The sequence below is a fragment of the Brienomyrus brachyistius genome, chromosome 10 (assembly GCF_023856365.1).
Source record: "Brienomyrus brachyistius isolate T26 chromosome 10, BBRACH_0.4, whole genome shotgun sequence".
In the NCBI taxonomy this organism is placed as follows: domain Eukaryota; kingdom Metazoa; phylum Chordata; class Actinopteri; order Osteoglossiformes; family Mormyridae; genus Brienomyrus; species Brienomyrus brachyistius.
Window position 1 is genome coordinate 28,846,368 of NC_064542.1, and position 21,298 is coordinate 28,867,665.

The 21,298-nt window shown below is 48.0% G+C and overlaps 2 protein-coding genes across 6 annotated transcripts; one reads left to right on the forward strand and one right to left on the reverse strand.

The window, feature by feature from the left end:
- Positions 1 to 103: 103 nt before the first annotated feature.
- On the reverse strand, positions 104 to 12,156 carry rell2 (RELT like 2). 5 transcript variants are annotated; one of them, XM_049027846.1, is made up of 7 exons: positions 12,138 to 12,156; positions 11,447 to 11,529; positions 6,064 to 6,302; positions 5,607 to 5,672; positions 5,209 to 5,272; positions 2,785 to 2,964; positions 104 to 2,674 (listed from the first exon to the last, which is right to left on the reverse strand). In XM_049027846.1, exons 3-7 carry the CDS (start codon positions 6,257 to 6,259, stop codon positions 2,065 to 2,067), a joined length of 1,116 nt encoding a protein of 371 aa, XP_048883803.1. In that variant the 5' UTR covers positions 6,260 to 6,302; positions 11,447 to 11,529; positions 12,138 to 12,156; the 3' UTR covers positions 104 to 2,064. The 5 variants fall into 5 exon arrangements, with proteins under 5 accessions (XP_048883803.1, XP_048883805.1, XP_048883802.1 ...); XM_049027848.1 differs by lacking the exons at positions 11,447 to 11,529; positions 12,138 to 12,156 and adding exons at positions 6,672 to 6,727; positions 7,627 to 9,077; XM_049027845.1 differs by lacking the exon at positions 12,138 to 12,156 and having other exon boundaries at positions 11,447 to 11,629.
- Positions 12,157 to 12,371: 215 nt separating this feature from the next.
- On the forward strand, positions 12,372 to 21,138 carry hdac3 (histone deacetylase 3). Its single transcript, XM_049027844.1, has 15 exons — positions 12,372 to 12,571; positions 13,184 to 13,266; positions 14,181 to 14,323; positions 14,552 to 14,633; positions 15,593 to 15,649; positions 15,733 to 15,788; positions 17,641 to 17,774; positions 17,879 to 17,959; positions 18,236 to 18,309; positions 18,447 to 18,511; positions 19,130 to 19,219; positions 19,911 to 19,969; positions 20,226 to 20,305; positions 20,444 to 20,601; positions 20,695 to 21,138. Exons 1-15 carry the CDS (start codon positions 12,517 to 12,519, stop codon positions 20,762 to 20,764), a joined length of 1,287 nt encoding a protein of 428 aa, XP_048883801.1. The 5' UTR covers positions 12,372 to 12,516; the 3' UTR covers positions 20,765 to 21,138.
- Positions 21,139 to 21,298: the final 160 nt, after the last annotated feature.

A 21,298-nucleotide genomic window follows, 5' to 3' on the forward strand; every position in this document is an offset into this window, starting at 1 on the left:
GCGCCATCTGCACACTTCCTGTCCGACCGGCAGGCAGACCGGTTCACTGGGTGGGAACACGGGACTCTGAAGCGGCGGGAATAACGGACGAAGACCAGGGCCGTAAAAATGCAGAGCTTTAATTTTCATTCTTCAAAATTTCCGGACAATTTCTGTCCAGCCGTATCTCCAGGTTTGAGGACACAACACTTTATAGGTAGGTGTGTCTGTATATATAATAAACATATAGTAGATGTGTGTTTAATAGTGAGGTGTAATTTGTAGTCTTGGTCTTACTACAGATATTCCACATGGAGTCTGCCAATGTCACATGTACGAGGCAGTTGCTACGGTTACCACACAAACATAGGCAGCTATATGGTGCTCATGCAAAACCGCTTCGGCTCGTGTACCATGGTTTATGGCTCAAGGCGTGGTTTCTTGGGAACCCTGAGCCCACGGACCCAACCAGAAGGAGGGCCCAGCTGCACTGTCTGCATGCACCGTGTCCTGTTTCCTTCTCAAATCGCGGATGTGCTTCGCAGCATAACCTTACCCAGACACGTACGGTAATGTGTCATTGCTGGTGAGACATTTCTGGACAATACATGCAAGACACTGATCCTAAAAAGTTCCTAAAGATAAAACTCTTAGATCAATTCATGACGTTCATATGGAAGATATCGCTTTAATTACATGAGATGGTGCTGAATGCGGAGTAATCTGCATCATATTTTTTACAAAGTTATGTTTCTATATACTTCCTCTTGGATATAAATATGTTCCTGAACCTTCTCGGTGTAACTATAATATAAATTAATAGGTACAGTTGATGGTAGTTTAATTTTCATCACATAAATTCTCTCTAAAAAGTTTTCTGTGCAAAGAACACAACCGGAGTTGTATCCTTCGATTTGGTATGATGTGAGCTTACAGCAGCTGTTTTTGCCAACGAAGCCAAGGGACAGAGTTCGCATGGGGCAGGGGAAGAATGTTCCAGAACCCTTCTGGAGCCCACAATTGTGTTGTCCAGGACTTGTGGGCCTGAGGCCTCTTGTGTGAAGTACAAGGTCAAAGTGCAGAATGTGTCATGTCATGTGACATACCATGTGACATAGCAAAGCCTGATACTTAAGCTACAGACATATAGGCTTTACAATGCAGAGAAGGAAATCATTTGGGTGGTGACTATAATACTTTACATGGCAGTTAGCACGTGTAGGACCCGTTATCGCGTATTCGTCATGTTGCTGGGAGATAGCGAGGTTCACACACAATGAAGCTTACCCAAACCACATGGAATTCTGGCTTCTGCTTCCACACTACTATACATTCGTTTTTTAGCAGTCTTTTTTGCAGAAATGGCTGACGAGTAAGAGCACTGCAGGGCTGGCAAAGCGCGGGGTGGCAGGACGATGGCGGCCCGGGGTGTCGAAGCGGCAGATCCGCTTCTCACCAGGTGGGGTCTCATCTACCCTTGCCGGAAAACTTAAGTCCCCATCTCACCTTTGGGGGGTGGGGGTCTCTAAATGTGCTCCATTTTGGTCCAGTGGGAGGGGGAGATGGCTTATGATGTCTGAAGTGGTGGGGAGGCTCGTGGGGGCTATTGGGCACAGGTGCAGAGGAAATGGGGTCACCTGGCACGACGACTAATGCAGATGTTTCAGGGAGCTCTCAGTAACTAGTGGTCAAGGCCCAGTCAGAACCAAAGAGATTAATCATCGCACCAGGGAATTGGTCAATGTGAAACCAAGGAGTGACATCTGTACACGTTACATTTAGATAATCATCTCCTGGTCTGGATGCAGTCATGCAGCCTTGGGGGGGGTTTTCTCTCTCTACTACAGTTTTTACTATAAACCTGCTTCCTGAGGAACGGAGCGAGCAGGTCATTGCCGCAAACTGGCGTTAGTGGCTGATGGCTGAGGTTTAGTTATGACTGGGGCTTTGTGTACCGTTAATATGTCCCCATGCCAGTGCTTCTCAGATAGTCCGAGTGTGGGAAGGCTCTCTGCCAAAGCTATGTAAGGAGCAGACACTGACCCGCTGGAGGTTGCCGCTTCCCCACAGTGGTACGGCACCGCCTCACCATTTCAGCTGCGTGTGCACGGACCTCCTTTTCTGCTCACGGGTGGAGCTTGCGCTCTCCTCACCCTGGCTCACCCGACAGTCCTTGATGTCCTCCATCTCCACCATGTCATCCCTGCCATCTTCACCCTGTGCTGCCTCGTCCGGGGGATCCCCTGTCCGCACCACACAGAATTCCCGTGTCCTAACTGGGCCCATCCTGGGGATCCCCATGTCCTCCGCGTCGGCTGCTCCGCTGTCTGACTCCACTACGCAGGGTGAACCCTTGTCGGAGATCATCTCAGGGTCCGTAGGCACATCTGTGTCATCTCCCTGATTGGCGGGAGTCTCCGCTTTGTGCTCCGTTCCCCCCTGACTTGTTTTGACCATGGCCGGATCGCTGGTGCTCCTCTTTGGAATCGGGATGGAGCCCTTTGGGGGAAGTGTGCCATTAGTCGCCTCTGGGTTGACCCCCTTGAACATTTTCTGTAGGTCGTACACATCCAGACGCTTGGCCGGGGGCCCTTTCTCTGTGTTTTGTTGCTCTGTGTTCTCGCCGGACTCAGGGATGGGGAAGATGGGGGCCCCTGGAATGCTGTTCTTTTTCTCAATGTGAGTCACTCGAAACCTGCGAATCAGACCAAAATGTAGCCGGCGTTACGAAGAGATGCAAATGGCAGACTTGCTGCCGCACTGTACATAACCGTGCCACAGTCACTCCGACCATGCGTGACCCACCTGCCCACTGAGAAGACCGTTTGCTCCCCCGACCGCGCCTTGAACCGCGCTACCCGGCTCCGGCGCCGAGCTTTCTTGGACTGGCCCTGAGCGCACAGATGGCAGGAGTTGCGTTCCATGCCGGAATGAACGGTGTGGTGATGAGGCGGGACGCCCCCCACGCTGTCCTTGCGCGTCAACCTGCGGATGGGGGCGATTCCATTATCACGACGTGTCACGGCAACTGAACGTAGGATGTTTAGGGTAGAATCATTCTGTAGCTGCCTATCCTGTTAATGTTCCTCTCACCCCGCCCCCCCTTAAGGACACAGTGCAGCCAAATCCATATGGTGGCAGCTTTGGTGAAGCAGGCAGGATACTTCCCACGCTCAACCCCTCCAGCTCAGCCAGGACTGAGTGGGGTGGGAAGCACGGGGCGTCAGAGAGGCTCAGCTGACGTGTATCGGGGATATTGAGCCAGATCGGCAGTCATCTCCTGCTTCTCCTCGGCATGCTGCTTTGGATTTCAGCATCAAGCTGATGGTGTTTGTCACGCTGGAGGTGGACATTTGCTCGTGCGTCCGAGCATCTTTGAGTCAAATGTCTGCCTTTCCTTTTAGAGGAGGGGTCATGCCAGCATGGCCAGTGAAAAAAATCCATCTACAACCCTAAGAAAATTCAGGAGGCATCCACAGTAACTCATAGGCTAACGAGACAAGTCAGAAGACCAAGACCACAATGGTCTGAATGTTCGAGGACCTTTTCTCTACTCATTCTGCCATACAGTGTCCGGCGCAGGAGCTTCTTTACAGCTTCACGCTGCCGTCCTCCCAAACCCCAGGCTAGTGACTGTAGAAGCTACAGCTGAACCCAATTCCACCACTGGAAGGCCGCCATCTTAGCCACTTATTCGACGGTTGACTGGGGGGGGGGGAAGCCCCACCGTGGCACACAGACAGGCAGGTAGATTTGTCAGTTAATGGTTCAGCCCTTTGATTCATGCTGCCAAGGACCCTGTATTCTTTTTGCCAGAACCATGGGGTTATTGGGCTCCACAAATGAGACCTACGTGATGCTGGCATCGATGTAGTTAAGGTTTTACTTCATATGTTTGCCCTTGACACTCTGCCAGAGGGATTAAAAGGAGGCATGAAAGCCGTGCTTTTCAGCTGGAAAGTGGCTTAATGGCTGTAGGGCGGGTGCGTGAGGAGCTTGACTGAAAGGTTCCGCATATTTCAGGTTAGCAGCTGCAAACTCTTACAGTGCAAATTCACCACGTGTACAGGCGCAGGAATCCACACCGAACACTGCCTGGTTACTATTAGAACCTATCAGAGAAAATGGCAGGGATTTTTAGAGGAAATCGAGAATTAAAAACCTAGAAATGAATCCTGGTGGAAAAAAGTTCTCTTCAGGCCTAAGCCAGAATTCAGTTTGTCGCAAACTTAGGGCGGCCAGCTGGGTCAAACTGGTTAGAACTGGGTTTAGAGTGTGGTGCTAACAGTCCCACGGTCCCTAGTTTGATTGTCCATATAGGCCAACCGTGCTTTCAATAAGCTCCCCTGAGATCAACACAGTGTTTCATCCGTGAGCTGCTTTAACTGTTAATATCAGTAATACATAGTCCTTATTTGATAATGCTATTGTAACTGCTGCTATCGATGTTGTACTAAACAGTATTTCAGACTGACAGCTCTCAAGCAGAATGTCACCAGTGCCAGTTTTTAAAAGTCTGTTGAAATTGCGATCAGCCGACATCGTAAACACCATCCCTATGCTGATCGCCGCGGGTCCTGCCTGAGGTGATTCCTCTACCGTCAGCCTGCCAAGCAGTCACGAAGATTCAAGGCCTCCCAAGCCAGGTAACAGGAGTTCGCCGATTAGCTGACAAGCAGCATCCGGGGTGGAGCGACAGCGCTGCCTGGCGTAGGGCCCATAGCCTGGGTTTCGAATGAGAGCATCTCAATGAAAAGCTGTAAATCTAATGACAGTACAAGCAGGCGTGCCGCCGCGGAGATCTGAAGAACGCAGAAGAGCAACAGCTGCATTTTACCGCATTTTTAAATCCCACGAAAACTGGGAAACAAACCCATCACAGTGACACAGGTGTGTATCTGGGCAGCATCCATTTTGGACTTACTAGTCTTAGTCCTCATCTCTGGTTTAGGTTAAATGCAAATTAGCGTTCTTTCTATGTGTCTGATAGATGTATGAATCCTGTGAGTCAGTACCAGTTGAATCCCACATGGAGCTGTGGGCAGACCTCACCTCTGCTGCCCCCTGTCTGAGACAAAGTGCAATCATCTGATTAAGCTGACGCCCCCACCGAAACTGGAGCCCCAGGCGGTTGCCTGTGTCACCTAATGGGTTAGCCAGCACTGCTCCGTGGAATCACCTTGGAGATATTTCCTATGTGGCTGAGGCAGGCTTGCGTGAGGTTCATACCTGGCTTCGACGTGCTCGCAAACATTCTGAGCCCCCAGCATCTCCTTAAATGCTTCCATATTTGCTGAGAGGGAAAGGAAATGGCTTAATTACGTCTCTCTCCGCAGAAGAACAGCACCTTTGTAGAGCACAACAAGAAATTGGGTGTTCTGGAATTCTGCATGAACAGATGGTAAATGCTGCCTCCATTATGACGGCATAACCCCAGGTACAAGATATGAATCATGCCAGAATCCTTGACTAATATGACAGGATACTGCCACTGAATATGTCAACCTGAGCTCATATTCAAGGGATGTGTGAGGCACGGGTCTGAAACGCCATCGAGGGACCTAACTGAGAGCTTACAGCCATCAACAACCTGTCTCCCAGTCCATCAAATGCACACAGGACTGTACCTTCATTCTCAATGATGCACTTCAGGATTTGTTCCACTGTGTCCTGGTTTTCCTCAGATCCGTCCTCTGAATTCATAAGGAGAGTGAATAAAGTGAGCCTCACGAAGACTGTTCCCATTACTCCACAGTTCAGATGCCCCTAAGCATGCTGGGAATGACTGACGATTGACGCATGTAGTATGTTTACCTAAATGATACTGAACATGACTGACGATTGACGCATGTAGGATGTTTACCTAAATGATAGTGAACATGACTGACGATTGACGCATGTAGGATGTTTACCTAAATGATAGTGAACATGACTGACGATGGACGCATGTAGGATGTTTACATAAATGATACCGCTTGGAAGCCTGCTCGCTTTTCCGTATCATGTAGCGACATCAAAGTGCAGAAAGTGTCTTCACCATGTGCAGCTACCTAGTCAAGTCCAGGTCTCTGGAACATTACCTACCGTTGTTGGCAGCCACCTTGTCCTGTCCCTCCTCCTCGTCTTCGGGTTCGCCCGTGCGGCAGCGATAACCCTTCTTCTTCAGCATGTGGCAGATGAGGAAGCCAAGGAGCCCAGTGAGGAAGAAGAAGAAGACCAGGAGGAAGATCATGTACTGGGGAGGGGGTTCCCCCACGCTTGACGTGACCTGGTCCGTCATCGGCCTCTTGCTCTCTCACACGGTACTCTTGGCAGAGTGGGACCTGCACAGAGGTGGGGAAGGGGTACTCTATGAGACTCTGCTTTATCTGGGCCCTTCAATGAGTGGCAGGCTCTTTCTTCTCCATCTGGGCCTTCTTGTTATGAGCAGATAACAGCTGGCAGGGGTCCCATGTAGCGCTGGCATGCAAACTCCACCTTTATCTGGATGAACATGCATGAGGAGCAGACCTCGGCCAGGCACACACCCAAAAGCTTCAGGGCTAGCAAAATGTTCCACACCAGGCACCTAATCCCTCAGCTTCCATGTTTGACTGTCTGCATCTGTTGACTGTCCAACCGTGATGTCCGTTGGACTGAATGCATTGCCATGCTCAGAAGGTCTCCAAGCAGATCTTTAAGGAAACACATACCTGTCAGCAGACAGCACCCATTATGATGAGCTCCTCAACCAGAGAGGCTTCATGTTCTGTGGACCAGTAAAGGACCAGGCAGTCTCAAATAACCACGTTAAGAAGTGACGCTTGTTTGAATGGCTGTTTCAACATACTAACAAAACCAAAACTGATTCACCAATCAGATACCAGTTTACATACCCCAAACACTTTGCTAATCAGCCACCTCCATGTTTACATCTCTACACGTCTAAATGTATCATGTGTCAGACGTCTGTTTACATGCATTTTGCAGGAATTGACAATCAGTCATCGGAATGATGTTTGCGGGATTTAAATACCGTTATACATTCATATATATTAATGCCATTGATAGCTTGTGAAAAATGACTTAAAATTATATAATGTGCACAGCTGAAAGCTTTAGCTAAATGTCAAGTATTTACATTGTTAATTTACCACAGGGGCATCGTTGGAGATTTTGGGCCCCAGGAAAGCATTTCATACTGAGCCCCCAAAACCTGACCGATCATACTATGTTCCAAAACTTTTAAGGCCCCTGTTGCTCAGGGGCCCGTGGAATCATTCTTACTGTACCCCCCCTTTACAGCCCCCCTTATTTAGTAGATGCTTTTGTCCAAAGTGTCGTACAAGCAAGGCTGATAGTACTAGGTGTTTATGCATTTCAATAAAGATGCGTTCATGTGGAGTGATTATAGTTAAGCTTAATGGTTCTATTAATAAACATAATTACAACCGAGCTGACCAGCAGAACATAACATGTAAATATTATCAGCACTGCAGAACAATCGACTACAAAACCGGTTCCCTTCCAGCATGGCTGTCGTCTCAGGTTGCCCTCAAGGTCACTTTGTGTTGCACTTCAAGGTCTCCTCACATCCTCCAGGATCATTATCTCCTCATTTTGGGAAGAAAACCAACTTGAACTGCACCATTAAAGCGGACAGCTCACCCGGCAGTCTGCGTACAGGCGCTGTCCGTCACCGGCGCCCGCCAAAAGGGCACTCGTCTGCCAGTAGTGGGTTCTTCACAGGGTAGTCCCACACCAAACATGCCTATCACTCAAACAACACTTCTGGTGTGACAATAGCATTTGTGCTGGATCTTCAGCTGTCCATCACTACTGGCTAGTAGTGTAGCGGAGAAACGCCGTCATGAATGGGTCTTTGTTTCACTGAAGGGTCTGGCGGCAGAGCCCAAAACAGCAACCCCCCCCAATCCTGCCTTCTGAAGTCAATAAACATCACCAAGCACCTTGGCATAATAAACACCCATTATCCCTAACTCCACTTTCATCATAATTACAGTGATAATCGCTGTGCAATTGCATTGTTCCTGCATTTTACTTCTTTGCACTTTTTTGCTCTCTAACTGAAACAAGCAGGGATTGCTTACAAAAACAACACCAGGCACGCTGAAATCAAGCTGCAGGTAGCTTGCTAGGCAGCAACATCCATCACATATGATACATTTTACATAAATCCTAGGAGGGTGGCTGCTTCTGAAATGCTGGAACCACCATGCCTGACACCAACAGTCACACCACGTATAAAATCACCTAGATCCGGCATCTTAGCTATTGTGACCCTAATGGCGCTTCTCCATTGGCATACAGGACCCAGCCCATAACCAACCTGTACCGCAGAGAGACTAGTTACAGTGCGGTTCCAGCACGCTTTGGTTTTCCACTGCAGAAGGGCTAGCTCAGTAAAGGCAACACTGAGATTGAAAGTGACAGTGACATGTAACCGAAGAAACACTTATTTACTGCTCACACAGCGCACACCGTGATTTACTACATGTGCCAATACCTGCTTGCACGTCTGTGAGAATCGCTGCGTTTTGTTAGCATCAGACGTTAGTGGGATTAGCATTCGCTTGTGTAAATCTGCATCATGGATCCATTCTGTTCAGCCATTCTATACTACTTTTTAAAACAGGAGGTTGGAAAGTTTCAAATTCTGAGTTTAAAGTTTGGGAATGAATCAATACATAAGCGATGTGTGATACTTCTACATCCACGCATATCAACGCAGATCACTGGTTCTTTCTTGACTCTTGACCGCTCATTTCTACCAACCAGCTCGGTTTGGTAACGCTTTCGGCCCGAGTCACTAACAGAGCCATGTGCTCTGGTACAACTTGCATAAATCACAATGGAAAACCATCTCTTCGCAATTCGGCTTGGCTACGGCTTGGTTCTTGGTCACAGACTGAAAGTGCCATTAGTTAGGCAGTAAATGAACCTCCTCGCCAATCTGGATGCTGTATGTATTCAGATGCAGCCACACGATTGGCTGCTTGGAGGACCAGAGTGCTGGCGACCAAATAATGTGGCCACAGTGCAAATGCGGTATAAGTGACTACACAGACGTTATGAACAGGAAGTTCAATGTTAAGTGGAAACTGAGCTTTAGCTTACCAGGTGAGTCAGTAGTAGGGTACGTAACATAACAAGCCTGTAGAAACCTTCTCTCCCAACAGCTTGACTTGTAGGCTGGGCTACATGGCCTGAAACCTTCTAGAGAAGAACCCACAATCGTTGCTGCATCTTACAGCCAAGACCCTGGAGACAAAGACTGTCCAGCTGATTCTCCTGGAGAGCTGGGGGAAAAAGACCTAAGAGAACCTGGATGAGAAGATTGATAACACCCCCCGGTGCAGCCCGACACGTGGCACAGCACCACATTGAACCCGGAAACACTGCTGATCTCACTTCCTCAAACACGAACAACAACGGCGACAAAGCATAACCGCAGATGCTGCCGTGGCATTTTGACAAAGGCACAGAGAGACAAAGCGTTTCCGTGCTAAACTGAAATCCAGACAGTCAACACATTTATAGTCACAGAAAGAAGAATGAAAAATACCATATGCGATAATATTAAAATAGCTCTAGAGGAAGGTAACGAACAATCTTTTAGTCATGCAGTAACCCTACTGGCCTTAGGAACCGAGTTCTAGTACCGAGTTCTCAGACAAGTGATAATCTCTGAGGGTTTGACAGACTGTCTATACATCAAATTGTCAGGAACAGCAATAATGAATCCCTACGGTTATTAATTACAGTTCACTAATGCCCATGAGCCTTGATTACTTGTTTAATAAATGTTAATTATTCCAAGGTGAAGCTGATGGAAGGGCTCGCATCTGTTCGCCATGACTGGAGCAGGACAGCGTTTTGCTTAACATTTGTATCTAATCGTACAGGATGGAATGTCTTAGAAATTCCTATTAAATATGAGGCTGCTATTTGCCGCATTCTCTCATTAGCTATGAGCGATTTATTTACACGAAGAACATATTGGGAGAGATACAGTTTTTTGATATGCGGGGGACAAATGTGCATTTGCAATAAAGCTCATTACCGTAGGAGTAAGATGCCATTGTCTTTCACGAAATTAGGTATTTTATCCTCAAGTAGCCTATTTAGCGCTGTTTTTACCCATCATGCAGCGTGTGTTGTACAGCGCCCGGCCAGACCGTGAGAGCCACGGATCGGATATAAATAAGATTCAGGAGCCGCCCAGAAAGCAGAGGGTCCCGACGGCCGTGACATGCTGAGCTCGCCTCTCACACCGACGCATCTCCGGGTGAATTATGGACTCCGACAGAGACCGACCTTGGATTTTCCATGCAGGGGCCGGATTACAGGCCAGATGCACAGAGACACTGCACAGCCCAGCCATCCATCTTCCTTAACGCTTTATCCAGTTACCGTTATTGGCCCCTATACTAACTTGAATTCTGTTGGGTTTGGTGTTCTTCCCTAGTAATTAACTTGGAAAAGCAGTTAACCTTATTTTAAAATGACCTTTAAGTGAAACTTTGATCATACTGTGATTCTAGAAATGCAAGCAGTCTGGTCTTAATGAAAATGAATCAATTCAGCCAGATATCCTTTAATCCTAAGAAAACTGGAAAGACAGCTTGTGCCTGAACATTTCGTGTATATAAAGTCTTTCTTCATATAGGTTGCTTCTCGCCAACCAACTTCGTGATCTGGAGAAGACCTCCCACAAAACAGACCATTTACAAATCCTTATCCATCCCTATCTATTTAGTCATTCTATTGCAAAAGCATTCCCTTGTGCCGCTTTTATTTAGCTCGCATAATACTTCTTGTGACATTTAACCTAATGTGACATTGTGCCGCACGTCTTAAACGCCCAAACGCTCCCGTGATGAAATGGACCTTTGTTTTAATCAACCTCCCCGTGCGGTTTCTACCTCGGTCAGCAACCGTAGATTTCATGACACGACTGCCCTTGGATTTGCTTCTTTTTTTAACCGTGGTCTGATGGACCTGCACGGTGCATCCTCATCAACATTCATGTAAGGGGTAACAGCGGCTCTGGTGATAGGGAGCAGGATCGTGCATATAAAAAACAAATATCTGCCCTTGCATCCCACATCGAGTGCAACCCGAAAAGGAAGAAGACTGCACGGCAGCCAGTTTTAACACATCATGATCATACACGGCCCCTGACTATTCGGCATCGGCACGTCCCCTCGTTTCCCTCCGTGTTAATTCTGCGATTCGTACTTACTGGTGACATTGCATTTCGAGGACGCAAATAGCCGAGCGGTGAAAATGCGTTTGCTGCGGCATAAGCAGGATGAGCGGTCCGCCCGTGTACGCAACGGTACCGCTCCGATCTCCCCAGCCTGCCCCCCATTAGGGTAATTCAGGATGCCTATTAACGCAGGATGCCCCTAACCCTCGGAGGGGCCCCGTCGCACAAACGCTATAGAGCGCAGTTCAAACTCACCGGGATGTCAGAGCCGAACGCCCGTGCTGCTGTGCGGGGCCATCGAGACGAGGCTGCTCTCTGAGATCCAGCCGAGAGCTGCTCTGGAGTAAACGGAGGGAGGGAGAGGAAATTTCCAAGTTATTTAAAGGGAAAATAGCCGGGGTTAATGACGTGACGACAGCCACAGTGAGACTGCCCGTGGTAAACTCGATCTATTTTGATGATAGTCTACAAAACAAAACAATACATGGATGCATGTTAAAATCCCTTGAATTTGAGAAATTATTGCCGCTTGCTAGAGTTAAACATACAGTTGCATCATTTAGCAAAAATACAAAATAAAGAATAAATACACAAACATATACACCTATACTTACTACTCTATAATTTCTAAAATGATAATTATACAGGAAGAAGTTAAGAAAAACAACGAATTTGAGTTTACAGATTTTTTTCCGATTTGAAGAACCTGGAGAGCTGAATTTCCACCTCACGTGGGCTACAGAACAAAAGTTATTTTAATGTCAATATGGATTATTATAATATCCTGATTTTAATCGGCGGCACCTATAATAAATGTGTATACTTCTAATCATGGCTGAACAGAGACACGCAAGTCAAAGCGGCGTAATTAACTATTGTACAGTGGTGTCAATGAAATACAATAAAATTAATTTTGAGTTAACTGATTAAATCTAAACAGAATTACATGTCAGAATTAGATGACTCCCTTTTGGGGTATACCGATCGAGGTAATTCGTTGTCGTTAATTGTTGCATAAGATGATTTACTGCATGGACCACAGTCGCATTATAAGGGGTTTAAATAGGATTTGACCACTGCTCCAATACCATTCAATTAATTCTGAATATCACCGCACTCGCCCTTTAAATTGACGTCATGCCCCTTTCCACCGCCCTCTCATGTAGGTACTCGACGTCGACGTTTGATGACGCATTCATATTCCATTCGGTGATCACAATGGCGGCGGCCTGGTAGCTGCAGAGATACCTGTGTTCGGCTGGATTCAGGGGCATCGCCGTACGCTGTGCAGTCGCTGACAGAGAAATAACTTCCCCGTTCGCGTAATGACGAACAGGACGGCTTATTTTTACGACCCGGATGTCGGGAACTTTCATTATGGTAAGCCGGCGAAAACAGTTTTCGGATAGCCCGGGGCTATTTGGCTAACACAGAGAGCCAGGATCGGGATTTAGATATGATTTGAACCCAAAATAGAGATGGGTTTCTGCAGACCGCTCTGCACAGAGCGAGCTTTTCTCTCTGTCTGCAGCCATCTGACTAGGCTGTCCCTCCGAGTCTGCCGATCAACTGTGTCTGGTCCCTTTGCAGATGTGTCTTTGATTCTGCTTTTAATAGACCAGTGTGTGATGCCGTTTTATTTGGATACACAAGCAGTTTGTTAGTGGGACAGCGGGCTGTAGATTGCACAGTGAAATCGTTTTCACGATCAGGCAGCTTTATCGGGCTATAAAGCGCATAAATAGTGACAGATTCATACACTGACATTGATGTGGGCGTTGCTTACAGCAGCCTCTTCGCTGGGTAAATGGAGGCGCCCGCAGTGGGAGGGGACCCACCTCGTCTTTCTGACTGCTGGCATCCTTTTAGATGTAGTGCAGAGTTCATGTTCGTGGGGATTACAGCGTCCTGTATCGTTCCTGTATGCTGAAAACGCCGCTAAATCCCATGAGTTTCATTATACAACAATGTTCTGACTATTTCCTCTACAAGGTGCTGGGCATCCCATGAAACCTCACCGCCTGTCACTCACGCACAGCCTCGTTCTGCATTATGGCCTTTATAAGAAGATGATGGTAGGATTTTATTCCCTCTACACTTAAGCTTGAAATACAATGGAATTGTTTTTTGTCCGGCGTGGACAAGAACCTCACAGTAGGAGTATACAGTGTATGTAGTATATAGTGGACAAATGTGAAATTCACATTTAATTACATGGTAATGCAATACAACATGGTAGAAGAATAAGACAAGTTGTTATACTCATGGTGTAAGAATAACAGTGGTGTGATGAAAATGAGTACAATGCAGCACAAATAAAAGTGATAGTATAACACACTTTGGGTTTAGGGGGAAGCTGGGAGGGGAGGTTGCTTGATCGTACCCGCAGATGCTCTGCAAGACCTTAGATGAATCTGTATGTTTTCAATAATCTGCTTTTATACACCTGCTGTTTTTTCTACATCACGTTCAAGTGGTTTGTCTGCTGGGTTGTGAATTTTAGGCTTGATATGATAAAATCAGATATACTTTAAAGTTTTATTAATACAGTACTGCACGCACTGAATTTCCTGTAGATAAGACATTGAAGAGGTTATAATATAATAGTCTAGTACTTACAGATAGGCATTAATTCTTATATAAATACAGGTATGCATAATGTGCATCGGACCAAATAACATCTGCTACTGTTAAAGAATTAAAATAGACAAAATTATTGAAAAATCTAATAATACATTTTTAAATTCAGGTTTTGGCAATATACAGCTATAGTAAAATAGTAAAACTGAAACGCAAGCACACATTACAGTCAAATCAAATCTTTTTTTTTTTCCTTTCCAGAAACTGATTTCTGATCAGACCTGTTGGGTAAATGTCTGTGAACATGTCAGTAATATTGTTATATCATATTGCTCCGCCCCATCTCTGCCCTCTCGCCGCACTGGCTCCACCCCATCCCCGCCCCATTTCCACCCTGCCTGCTTGTCAGGTGTTTAAACCATACAAGGCCTCCCAGCACGACATGTGTCGCTTCCACTCGGAGGATTATATCGACTTCCTGCAGAAGGTCAGCCCCAACAACATGCAGGGCTTCACCAAAAGCCTCAACACCTTCAACGTGGGAGATGACTGGTAGGTGCCGGCATTCACTCTGCAGCCTGAAGGAAGTAAACTCTTTGTCTCTCCTTGATGACATCACTCATTCAGCGGTTTTGAACATGACATGAAATCTGGTGCTCTGTCTACCTTTTTTATAATTATGCAAGGATACCAGACCTTGCGGTGCTGTTTTTGTTGGTGTCGGTTGTGATTCTGCTGCAGGTCGTGTTCTTGAGAGTCACGGTGCCTGTTCTGTCCCAGCCCGGTGTTTCCGGGCCTGTTTGAGTTCTGTTCCAGGTACACAGGGGCGTCACTTCAGGGAGCAACGCAACTGAACCACAAGGTGTGTCCCTCCACCGCACAAATGTGCACACGCAACAACGCATGAGCTCGGCACCCACAACATCAATACATGCAGACACAGAAGCAGTTGTGCCTTACAAGCCTGCCTGGGTGCTCAAGCCCTTGTCTGCAAATCGTCACAGTCAGGCAGAAAACGCACTGTCCTCTGACCTGACCCAGAGACCGTACCGAAGTTCCTGCAGGTCGGGTCTAAATTTACCTTGATAGAGCTGAATCTTTGAGCGGTTTTTGCTCCGAGTTGTACACTGCTTGACCAAAATGGGTAACGGTTTGAATTTAAATAACTAAATACTAAGGGGTTACGTCAGTGGAACCGTTCTGGGCTCCTTAGCAACGTTATGTTCGGCTGAATACTTCAATCTACTGAATGAGTAGGTCAGAGGTAGGCAACTCTGATACTGGACTGCCAGTATCCAGCAGGTTTTCTGTGCAACCTGATGATTTACTATCTGCCTGAGATCAGTTGTGGTTCATCATCAAGTAGGATGGGAAAGCTGCTGGCTATCGGCAGTATAGGATAAAGGTTACCTACCTCTGTACTTGCTTATCCCAACAAATACGTTTTTTCTTCGCTCACAGTACAGGTATATTTCAGGACAAGAGTGGCTAGATTCATTAGGCTTAAATTGTGAAAGAGTGAGAGCAATCATGTTCACACATGAATTGGCCACCACAGAGTTCCACCAGAGTTGTTGCATAGGCTTGTGGAAACATCGCGACAATACAAGTGTGCTGTAATCAAAGCTAAAGGTGGTCCAACTAAGCGACTGCTTTTTTGGCCAGGCAGTGTACGAGGGGTTTAAAAACGGTACCGTTAGCAACTTCCTCTGAGGTTAAGCCCATTGGGGAGATGGCTGTTAGACACAGGAGTGCAGTCACACTAGCATCACTGCAGTGTGGCCATATAGTCCTTAATAGACAAGCTGCTTTCTTTGCCAGATATGTGACATCGCCATCAACTGGGCTGGAGGACTGCACCACGCCAAAAAATTTGAGGTGCGGTAGCCCTGGAAGCCCGCTAGCTGGTGTTTTGGGTAGCTGGTGATTGGTTGTTATAATCATGTCTCTTGTGCTTGCAGGCCTCGGGATTTTGCTACGTTAACGACATTGTCATCAGCATCCTGGAGCTGTTAAAGTGAGCCAATTCGATTTGTTGGATCTTTTGATTTCACTGGAAGGCAGCACCCTACCGCTTGCCTGTGTCACTAGGAGGCAGCACCCTACCGCTTGCCTGTGTCACTAGGAGGCAGCACCCTACCGCTTGCCTGTGTCACTAGGAGGCAGCACCCTACCGCTTGCCTGTGTCACTAGGAGGCAGCACCCTACCGCTTGCCTGTGTCACTAGGAGGCAGCACCCTACCGCTTGCCTGTGTCACTAGGAGGCAGCACCATACCGCTTGCCTGTGTCACTAGGAGGCAGCACCATACCGCTTGCCTGTGTCACTAGGAGGCACCACCATATCGCTTTCCTGTGTCACTAGAAGGCAGCACCCTACCGCTTGCCTGTGTCACTAGGAGGCAGCACCCTACCGTTTGCCTGTGTCACTAGGAGGCAGCACCATACCGCTTGCCTGTGTCACTAGGAGGCAGCACCCTACCGCTTTCCTGTTCCACTAGGAGGCAGCACCCTACCGCTTTCCTGTGTCACTAGGAGGCAGCACCCTACCGCTTGCCTGTGTCACTAGGAGGCAGCACCATACCGCTTGCCTGTGTCACTAGGAGGCAGCACCATACCGCTTGCCTGTGTCACTAGGAGGCACCACCATACCGCTTGCCTGTGTCACTAGGAGGCAGCACCCTACCGCTTTCCTGTGTCACTAGAAGGCAGCACCCTACCGCTTGCCTGTGTCACTAGGAGGCAGCACCCTACCGTTTGCCTGTGTCACTAGGAGGCAGCACCATACCGCTTGCCTGTGTCACTAGGAGGCAGCACCCTACCGCTTTCCTGTGTCACTAGGAGGCAGCACCCTACCGTTTGCCTGTGTCACTAGGAGGCAGCACCATACCGCTTGCCTGTGTCACTAGGAGGCAGCACCCTACCGCTTTCCTGTTCCACTAGGAGGCAGCACCCTACCGCTTTCCTGTGTCACTAGGAGGCAGCACCCTACCGCTTGCCTGTGTCACTAGGAGGCAGCACCATACCGCTTGCCTGTGTCACTAGGAGGCAGCACCATACCGCTTGCCTGTGTCACTAGGAGGCACCACCATACCGCTTGCCTGTGTCACTAGGAGGCAGCACCCTACCGCTTTCCTGTGTCACTAGAAGGCAGCACCCTACCGCTTGCCTGTGTCACTAGGAGGCAGCACCCTACCGTTTGCCTGTGTCACTAGGAGGCAGCACCATACCGCTTGCCTGTGTCACTAGGAGGCAGCACCCTACCGCTTTCCTGTTCCACTAGGAGGCAGCACCCTACCGCTTTCCTGTGTCACTAGGAGGCAGCACCCTACCGCTTGCCTGGCCCTTTGCCCACTATCCTTCCACTCGCCAGTGTCACCTTCAGTTCTGCCTGTGTCCCTAAACATGCCTACTTTCTGCACTGGAAGTCTTTCTTCTGCGTTTGTAATCGATAGTGGGCCGAATATGTGTCTTATTTAAGGCAGAGAGCAAGTGGATGGATTGAAAAGGACTTTGCCTAGTGTCCCATCACGGCAGACCTCTAGTCTCTGCTAGTTTGGGTGCTTGGTGCAGAAGCAGCATTTTCTGATGATGTGTGAATCAGCCCGAGGTATGAGGGACCTCAGCTGGAGATATGGAGGCAGCGTCGTTATCGTGAGACGGAGGTTTCTTCCAGGAAACACACTGTGTTTAAATACTGTCTGAGGTGCAGCCTCCTAAACAGTCTGATCCAGATTTGAACGAGAGCTGAATAAATTACACCTCAGAAGCAGAGTGCAGATGGTACAGCTTTTAATTACATTTATTCGGGTACAGAGAGGTATAATTAAGCTGGTCGGTAAGTGGCTTTGCTGTGCCCCCCCCCTCCCAGGTACCACCCCCGTGTCCTGTACATCGACATCGACATTCACCATGGCGATGGCGTTCAGGAGGCTTTCTACCTGACCGACCGCGTCATGACCGTGTCCTTCCACAAGTACGGGAACTACTTCTTCCCAGGAACAGGTGGGGCCGCCCGAGAGTACCGCAAGAATGGAGCGGGGGTAGGGGTGTGGGGGGGGGGAGGGGGAGTCACGAGATTGCTGACAGTGCACACACACTTCCTGCAGGCGACATGTATGAGGTGGGAGCAGAGAGCGGCCGCTACTACTGCCTGAACGTGCCACTCCGAGATGGCATTGACGATCAGAGTGAGTTCACCGTGGTTTTGTGGTTTGGCCAGGACCTGCTCCTGGGTCAGACCGGTCCTGTAGGGTCCATTTGGTACTTAAACCCATAAAAAAATCAGCAGGATTAACACCAGCAGATGCTCAGGCTTGACTTTTGTCATTGCGGTGACACTCTCCACATGTATTTTAATGATGATGATGGTGATGAAGCACTGTTAACAAAGAGCAGCTCTTTTACTGTGGTTACCATGGTAACAGTCTATCAGTGCAGCAGATGTTCCTGTTTTTTGTGTACAGGTTACAGGCAACTGTTCCAGCCCGTCATCAAGCAGGTGGTGGATTTCTATCAGCCCACCTGCATCGTGTTGCAGGTGAGGCTGCTATGGGCGGCCATGCTGGGAAGGGCACATGGGGCGGCCATGTTGAGAAGGGCACATTGGGGCGGTCATGCGCTGTATAAAGTTCAACTGTTCTCCCCTGGAACTCATTGATGGCTCTTCTTTTGCAGTGTGGCGCTGACTCTTTAGGATGCGACAGGCTTGGCTGCTTTAACCTTAGTATCAGGGGTCATGGGTAAGTCTCACTGGTTGGGATGTATGATTTCACCAACAAAAGTCTGTACTGCCATCTTCTGGACATGATATGAAAATATCAGCTTTGTGGTAATATTGACCCAACTAGACGCTTCAGTAGTATTATTTAAAGCAGTCGTGGTCTTATTCCTGTATGCAAGCTGTGGAACCCTGCAATGACCAAACGTCTTGATCTTCATTGATTTTGGGATGATGGTTGACAGAAATGGACTTGGATCTGGACTTCAGAGTCAAGTCTGCTGATGGTCTTCGTGTCAGAAGGGATTTAGAAAGAGTGTCTCATCATGCCCAGTCGAATCCCGTCCTAGATTGGGATTTGTGGAGCTGGTGACCCTGAAAGATCCACCTAAAACAGACAGAAAGGATGTCACATTCACTGAGGACACTAGCGTCTGTGACTGTTCCCTCAGCAGCGCCATCTTGTGGTGCCTGGCTGCAGTGTGTCAGTCCGGTCCATGAGCATATTCAGTTTGAGGCTTCACCCTCCAGGCCTCACATGAGGCATGTGTGCCATGCGATCGCTGTGTTGTTTATTAACCAAATGGGGGTATCGTGGGAACGACGAGGCCCATGTGTCATGTGACTTCTTTGGCTGCAGGGAATGCGTGGAGTTCGTCAAGAGTTTCAGGATCCCCCTGCTGGTGCTGGGAGGCGGGGGTTACACGGTCCGCAATGTGGCGAGATGCTGGTGGGTGTGCATCCTGGTAGGGGGAGGTTTGGGGTTGGGGGCATAGATAATTCGCAGTACAGGCACTCCTTACTTAACGACCAAGTTCCGTCCTTACAACTGTTATCCAAATCGTTTGACAAGTTAGGAACCGCAATATTTCAGCATGCTGTACTGGTAGTGGGTTTGTATCTGCTGTCTTTAGATAGTTTTAGTGTCTCCTTTGCACCATTTATAACATTTTTAGTATATTTTTAAATAACAGGAGTGTAGTATATACATAAATACATAAATAATCAGGATAGAGGAAATCAGCTCCAATATACAACACTGTAAATACCGGTAATCATTTTTATTTATTCTGGCTGGAGAAAAGGTCTAAAGGAAACTCCAACTTCATAACTTTGTTTTAATTAGCAAAACTTTTACATATTACAGAATATAAAAATACATATGTAAAAATATGTAATCCTGGAGAATGCTATTGACTGGTCGTAAGTGTGGGCGGTCGTTAAACAGGTAGGTCGTTAAGCGAGGAGTGACTGTAATAATATACCTATAATGAGTCCCCATCTAGCTCTCACTGTTCTGGCCTAGCCTAGCCACAGAGGAGGTTTGCTTGGAATTTGCCGGAAACGTGTTTTCAAACTTGAAACTTCCTGATCCTTGCAGCCCTTGTTATGAGCTCAGACGGCGTGTTCTTCCGTTTCAGGACCTACGAAACCTCCCTCCTGGTGGAGGAGTCGATTAGCGACGAGCTGCCGTACAGCGGTAAGAATCCCAGCGAGACGCAGCCTTGGGGGCGTCTCCCCCAGGATGAGGGCCTTCCCTCCATCTTTAAGACGCTGTTTGCATGGCTCGTTTGATACCATATTCTGTATCAAGGCCAGCAGGTTTTTAGCAAGAAAGTTGTATGATAAAGTAATTACTACTAGCATGTAGGTGTTTAAGATGGCAGACACATTTGCCTTGTGGGGTCTTGGGCTGCCTCATTTGGTTCCCTCTCTCTTTTATGCATTTCTCCCAGAGTACTTTGAGTACTTTGCCCCAGACTTTACGCTCCATCCTGATGTCAGCACCAGGATAGAGAACCAGAACTCCAGACAGGTTAGTCTGCCTTCCGGGCTTGGGGCCGTCTCACTGGACTGGGCCTCCCTTCACCTGTAGTGTTCCTGGCTGTCAATCCTGGTCCCGGAGAGACCTGATCCCCAAGTCTGACCCCCCCCCCCCCCCCCACTTCCGTAGTACCTGGAGCAGATCCGACAGACGGTCTTTGAAAACCTGAAGATGCTGAACCATGCGCCGAGCGTTCAGATCCACGACGTGCCCTCAGACCTACTCAGCTACGATCGGTCGGATGAGGCGGACCCAGATGAGCGGGGCTCTGAGGATAATTACTCCAGGTACAGGTTCCCCCCCCCCCATCCTTTTATATTGACCTAGGTGGTTTTGCTGTGAAAAACAGATGATGACCCATTATGTTTAATGTTTACCAGGCCAGAGGCATCCAATGAATTCTATGATGGTGACCATGACAACGACAAGGAAAGCGATGTGGAAATTTGACTGGCCCATACTTGCCGAGGGGGCGGTGTTTCCTGCCGCACGGAATCATGAAGGCCACAGTTCCAGAAGCCATAGTCAACCTTAGAGGATTACCTGCTTCCTCCGCTACGAGGAAGCGCAGGGTGGTCCCTTCCAATCTTGTTTACTTCGTACCCTTTTTAAACAGAGATGTGCTTTTGTTGTTGCATTGTTTTAACTAGACTGTTCCTGGAGCCCCTCTACAGCCTTGGCAAGTCTGTCGTCGTCACCAGACGTTGGTGTAATTATGGGACAGAATGAAGAACCTAATGTGGAGATACGGCAGGACGGAAGCCTTTGGTTTAGTGTCTGTACTTTTTTTTGATAATTTTTAATAAATAAATAGGTCTACTGCCCGTCCTTCTTAAGTAGCCGTAATTAAACTTTTTGTCCCAGGGCTCCTTTGAAAACTGGAGATGAACGTTCACCCTGCTAGAATTCCTCCATCTGCTCAACGACAGGCTGGCATGTACTTGTCCAAATCATTTTGAGAGAGGCTGGCGTAGACCTAGCTGA